This window comes from Corticium candelabrum, chromosome 14, assembly GCF_963422355.1.
Source record: "Corticium candelabrum chromosome 14, ooCorCand1.1, whole genome shotgun sequence".
NCBI lineage: Eukaryota > Metazoa > Porifera > Homoscleromorpha > Homosclerophorida > Plakinidae > Corticium > Corticium candelabrum.
Window position 1 is genome coordinate 6,622,265 of NC_085098.1, and position 6,194 is coordinate 6,628,458.

General features: G+C 38.5%; 2 protein-coding genes across 3 annotated transcripts in view; both read left to right on the forward strand.

Moving 5' to 3' along the window:
• The window catches only part of LOC134190187 (A disintegrin and metalloproteinase with thrombospondin motifs 18-like), a 10,965-nt gene extending 9,861 nt beyond the window's left edge, over window positions 1–1,104 (forward strand). For both annotated transcript variants that reach the window (XM_062658623.1, XM_062658624.1), the window contains 5 exons: window positions 1–171; window positions 493–596; window positions 663–726; window positions 789–873; window positions 983–1,104. The exon at window positions 1–171 is cut by the window's left edge and continues 22 nt beyond it. The gene's annotated coding sequence lies outside the window, so the exon portion shown is untranslated. The remainder of the gene's footprint in view (window positions 172–492; window positions 597–662; window positions 727–788; window positions 874–982) is intronic.
• LOC134190190 (A disintegrin and metalloproteinase with thrombospondin motifs 16-like) lies at window positions 895–4,278 on the forward strand. Its single transcript, XM_062658627.1, has 8 exons — window positions 895–1,104; window positions 1,811–1,934; window positions 1,996–2,082; window positions 2,492–2,640; window positions 2,713–2,866; window positions 3,023–3,332; window positions 3,433–3,653; window positions 4,038–4,278. Coding segments are annotated over exons 1-8 (1,179 nt in total). The 5' UTR covers window positions 895–972; the 3' UTR covers window positions 4,040–4,278.
• Window positions 4,279–6,194: the final 1,916 nt, after the last annotated feature.

Here is a 6,194-nt window from a genome sequence, read left to right on the forward strand (position 1 = left end):
CGTATTGGAAATTGGGGCCAGTGCTCTGCTACGTGCGGAGCAAGCTGGCAGAATCAACATGTTCGTTGCTATGATGAAACGTATGAGAAGTATGTTGACAAATGGAAATGCCAATATTCAGTTGAATCTCCTGAGTTTACACGCAACTGCACTGTACCAGTCTGCAAGCTGGTATGCTAACGTATGATGTTATAATAATAGCAAGTAAACATCTAGAACAACTTATATTATTACAACACATTGAAGGGCATATTTTAGAAACGCATGATTAACATTAAGTATTACCTTTCTTATTGAAAGATGTCAGTCCAGTTATCAGACACTTTAATTTTAATTTTTAGTTTAGTCAACTATGTTTTCTGGTGTGTTTGCAATGATTAACAACCACCATCTTTTAGTTTATCGAAATGTTGAAATATCTGCAGTAGCTGACATGCATGTCCAACACAGCTGTTTATTGTGGATGCAATTATACAGATATGCTTTTGCTAGAACCCGGTCAATGGTGGCTGGTCTACTTGGAGAGCATCTGGAGATTGCTCAAGGAGTTGTGGATCGGGTGTTTCTTTGGAAACAAGAACTTGCACAAATCCAAGGTTTACTATTTACTATGCCAATAGTTTGTGATGATTTCACTATTAAAATTTGTGGAATATTTATAGACCAACAGATGGGGGGAAACTTTGCGTTGGTGTCAGTCAAAGACATGTCTGTTGCAACACTGAAGTTAGACGTTTAGTGGTTGTACAAAATTATTGTTTGACAAGCATTGATTACTGTTTGATTAGGCATGTCTGTTTACATATATTGATGAATTTACAGCACAATGTCGAAAACAGTATTTAGGATCTAATGCTCTGTATTCTCCCTCTGGTACGAAATTAGACTCGCAGGTGGTAGTTGTTGATAGTTGTGCTACTCTATTTTGTTAAGAAAATAGTCAATGTTTTGACCGGTTGTTTTTGCAGTTTTATGTGTGCAGATTTGTTATCGTGCCAAATCCGATGTAGATTAAGGAGTGGTTCTATCAATGTTATCAATGCTGAGGATGGAACTCGATGTGACTTGCGCTCATCAAATCGATGTCTTAATAGGGCTTGTGTGGTGAGTTCGTGAACATATGAAACTGTCTGTTTACATGTACGCTTGAAGACTTACACTTACCATAATAGTACGGAATGACTTGGAACATTATGCTACAGTCTGTGTTAGTGTATGTGTCGGATCAGTGACTGATCACTTGTTTATTTAACTGTTGATATGCATGCACTGGCAGAAGACAGAATACTGGCACAATGGCTAAAAACACTGAAAAATGCATTTTTGATTCATCCTTACAAAGTACATGACTTGGCATGTCGTTCAAGTTTATGAATGCATTCCTAGTTTATTGGGCTTTAATCTTTTATATATCTAACGAAGACAGCAGCACTACTAGCTTCTAAGACAAGCTTTTTTGGTCTGTATGGCTGTTGCTGGACTCGTACTCTGAAATTTTTTGGTTGTTGACAGATTTTTGTACATAGGTGACAAGAAATAATTGTTGTGTTCATGTTTCTGTTATTATTGTTGTTATTATCGAAATTTATTTTACATCATGTACATGATGTATTTCCCACTGGGGGCAACAATGAGAAACAAAACAAACTAACAAGCAAACAAACAAACGAACACACTAAAACTTTCCTGCTAAGCATGCTGGTAGCTTTTTGTCAAATTAGTTGATGTAGTTTACTAATACAGATTAGATTCTGATATTTGAAAATGCCTTAGCACAACATAGGATTCGAATCACTGTCTTTTGATTTAGATGGTTGGATGTGATTGTGTGTATGGGTCTACAAATATTCCATCAGCTTGTGGTCTTTGCAGCAACCAAGCAGCTAAGTGCATTGAAATTTTTGCTAAATACAGAATACAGCACCAAATTGCGAGTTTGTGGATCACACTTGTAATTTCATTGTATGCGGTTTATAGAAGTGCTATGTTGTTCAGGAGATTATCATATTTTAGATGTACCAAAGGGTGCTTATCAAGTGCGAATTGACATAAAAACAGGAAGTGATGTTAGAGCAGAGCTAAGTAAGGGCTATGGTTGATTGGTGTGTGTGTGTGTGTGTGTGTGTGTGTGTGTGTGTGTGTGTGTGTGTGTGTGTGTGTGTGTGTGTGTGTGTGTGTGCACGTGTGCGTATGTGCATGTGTGCACACACACACGACACTCATGCATTGTGTGCATGTTTGCATGTGAAAATCAAGCAGTCTTCTGCAGCCAAACACTGCTTGAAATTGATAGTATTGGTGAGGAAGGGGTTAGGTCAAATTCAATAGGATGCCTTGTGTTAGTAGACATCTATGATCTGCTGACTTTCTGGGTGACTACTAATCACATCAACATTACAATGTAATCAACACCACTGAAATGTCATTGCATTGTTTCAGCTGTTGTTTTAATAACTGTAGATGTAGATTGTAATTGATTCTTTTTTTGTAGTTGTTACGAGTACTGGGTGGGGAAGAGTTAGTTCTAGTAGTGGAACTCGATTTGCTTTTGGTGGAGAAGTGAGCTATACTCGCAATCATACTGCTCATGAGGAATCAATGGAGTTCTATGGACCTGTTGAGGGAGAGTTGGCAATATTTGTAATAAGAATCCTTGAATCTAGCATAAAACTACTTGGAACTAAATTTCAATGAGTGAACTGTTTGTTTCAGATGGATTTGCTAAAAGCAGCTGCAGGTCAGTCTCCTGCCATAGATGTATCGTATATTATCAGTAGCGAGTACAGACAAAAGGCTGAGCAATATAATCATCCATATGGTTGGAAATTAGTCAAAGCCAGCTGCTCGGTTACATGTGGCAGCAGAGGTAAGAAGTATTGCATCAAAACAGAATATTTGGATGAAGCGAAGAGTGCTAGTAGCAGATGCAAGAAGAGAGTTCTAACAGTAGATAGAAATATTGAAGTGCAAAATATTTGTAATATTGAAATTTGTAGTGGTTACAGTTGCAACTTTATTGTAGCTGGAGTTCAAGGTTGGAAAGCGCAGTGTGCATACAAGAGGACAGGAGCTAAGGCTTCTATATCTTTGTGTTTAAGTGACTACAAACCTGCCTCTCACCAAGTACCGTGCAAAGGAGTTGGCAATTGTCCTGGTGTAGTCTGGCAAGTAGGTCCTTGGACATTATGCAGCCAGTCTTGTGGAAAAGGGCAGCAAACAAGGGCTGTAAGGTGTGTTTCCCAGAGAACAAAATTGGCTACAAGAGACGACGACCTTTGTAATTCCTCAAAGCCACCAACTGTACAGCAGTGCATTGGAACTAGATGTGAAGAGTGAGTTGCTATGCTTATTATTAACATGTACTTGTGAATCAAGAAAGTAATTGCTTTTGGTTGTGAAGTAATTAATACTGATTTTTGCTGATTGGACTAGACCTGCTACATTGCCATCTACCGTTGCTCCGAAGTATAAGTGGATATACAAGCGTTGGAAGCGCTGTAGCACTACCTGTGGCATTGGATATCAGATGAGAGCTGTACGATGTATAGACACGAAAACAGGGAAGTCTAAAAAGGCATCTCGTTGTGATGCAAAGTTAAAGCCAACTGATAGGCAAACTTGCACACTCAAACTCTGTGGACCTGAACCCAATTGTGAGATACTGTTGATTTATTCATTATTTTATTTGCATTGTCTGACTATTTTAGAGATAGAAGCCAATGATTGAAATTGTTTAGTACATTTTATTGCTAGATGCTTACAATTCAACATCATTTTTGTGGCAGATCATTGCTTTTCTTTGTCTGTCAGTGTGTTTAGGTTGCTCTGTCTTAGGTTTGCTTGTGTGTCAGTTAGTGTTTTGTGTGTCTGTCAGTTTCTTTAAATAACTATACATGTCTACTTTTTTTATATAAATGTATGAGACAGACAAAAGATAAGTCTTATGACATTTTCTACTTTCTTTCTGGAATCACTGGTGCTACTTAAAGTTATAATGGTGAAATTTAGTTTTTCTTTAATGTTATTTGTTGTTATAGAATGCTTTCGTGCACCACCAAATTTGGCAGTTGGACAGTTAGGATTTTTCTGCTGTACAAATGAGGTTCATCTAAAGTTTTAGGCAAATGCTAGAAGTCATGTCTGTGCAGTAAAGTGATTCTATTGATATTGTTGAAGAATGTTGGCAGTATATTGTTGGTCGACATGAGTTGAGTGGGCAAGCTGTCACAGTTGTATGCTTGTGAGAAATGAATAATTGAGTGATGTATTCAATGAGAGGTAATCAGTGGTTGTGCATGTGTGGGTGTAGTGTTTGTTGTGTCTTTATATGCTGTACACACTATGTTCTGCAGTCGGTATTGACATGCTGATGGTATGATATTAGGGAGGCATATACACAGCTGGATTTACCAGCAAGTCAATCTTTGGATGACTGGTTGGCACTAGTTGGTTACTAAGGATTTGCAAGTTTTTAACTGTTTAGTCTGTGGTTTAGTCTTTTAACTTTTTAACAACACTGTACAGGATAGTGGTTTACTTTCTTGATTCATTACTATAGATGTTTTGATTATTTTTTATGACGGATGGTTGCCCATAGTGGTTGCTGATCATAAGCATGCTAGCACCAACAGCTAGGTATCAGAGATGAACAGACCATTTGAACCTCACGCTCGTTGAAGGTAAGCACACTTACTGGTGATTATACGTCGATATATGCTGTTAGAGTGTTTGTTCGTTGACCCACACGTGAATAGTATGTTAGAGGGCTACAAACTGTATTAGTACTAGTGCCAACGTTGTCTCTCAAAGGAAATAAGTTGATCTTTACACTGTAAACAGGTGTCTTGGACGTTTGCATTTATGAATCATTGGTATGAGTGTCTAAACTGTTTCAATCTGAATGTGTTAGCTACACATAATATTGCAGATCACTTTTAGGTTGAGCAGAAAGTACATTTGGAGTTTGTTTCTTTGCAACTGTTACATCAGAAGCATGTAATAGCGTATTGTTACAGGTGGGTAGACTTTTGACTATATGTTGCAAGTACTCATGCTCTCATGAACACCTGCAGCATGTAGGTACATCCTAAACTGAATCTAATGTCATTAGCAAGTGACACAAGAACCTAGTGGCTTCAGCAGTCTTGCTTCTGCTGTCCTAAACCATTCGTTATGTAATTATAAGATTGCTATCTCTTGCCACAAAGTATATATACTTTTTTTGGGCTGTGACAGCTACTGTCAGAATTGTGACTTTGTCTGCGCTAATTGCATTTCCGAGTATGTATAGTTGTGGATCGTATGGGAATTGTCATACTTATTATTGTTGTGTTGGACAACCAGTAAGGTAGTAAAACAAGGATGTCTTTGTTGACCATGCGGATCTATCTATTGGTATTAGAAGATATGGTGATCAGAGGTTTCTCATGTCTTCATCGAGCTTATTATCTACTCACAATTACAGAACCTCTAGTCATGATATACACAGTAATAGTGGATGTGTGGCTTCTTGGCACCCTGGTGTGCCTTTAGAGTTCTGTTAGACAAAGATTAGGTGCCAGTCTTGAATTACGGATTGTCACGAGTGTCTTTGGAGATGCTAGAGACTATAAACTATACACTTATGACGATTACATAATACATTTGCGGCTATTTAGACTACCTGTTTGAAGTTGGGGTCTCAACCTGTCGGAATAGAGAAGGAAGTCAATCATGATGGTCTTCCTGTGTTGTTGGACAGATGGTACCACGAGGCTATAGAGCTCTCCAGACGGGTTTCATGGCGGTTTTGTGTAATCAATCTTGCACGTGATTGAGCGCTGTTTTTGTTATTCATAATCAGTCTGATAGACGAGAAACTTGAACACTAACTGTGCGCTTGGAATTCTTCGTTTTCTCTACTGTAAGTTTTCGTTCGCGACTTCGCACCGTCGGTCTGGTGTTTACAATTAGTATCCGGTGTCACACAATCTGTTTACTCTGGCGCTGTTGCTTCGCTTTTAACAACCAAGTTAGTGGAACACTGAGCTCGTATGCCACAGACACGCAGGACTTTCTTTCTAGTAGGTGACTTGTTTTTTAGAACGACCGTGCGCGTTCCGCGAACTCTGAGATCTCTAGAATACGTATGGGAGTCATTTTACATGCAAGCTAATCGTATTAGTACTTAATCACATTAGTAGACCTAATCACCG

Coding starts and splice junctions, on each gene's coding strand:
- LOC134190190 (XM_062658627.1), top strand. CDS start 973: ATGTGTGCAGATTTGTTATCGTGCCAAATCCGATGTAGATTAAGGAGT. Junction 1,105..1,810: donor GTCTTAATAGGGCTTGTGTG/GTGAGTTCGTGA, acceptor CTTTTGATTTAG/ATGGTTGGATGTGATTGTGT. Junction 2,083..2,491: donor TGATGTTAGAGCAGAGCTAA/GTAAGGGCTATG, acceptor CTTTTTTTGTAG/TTGTTACGAGTACTGGGTGG.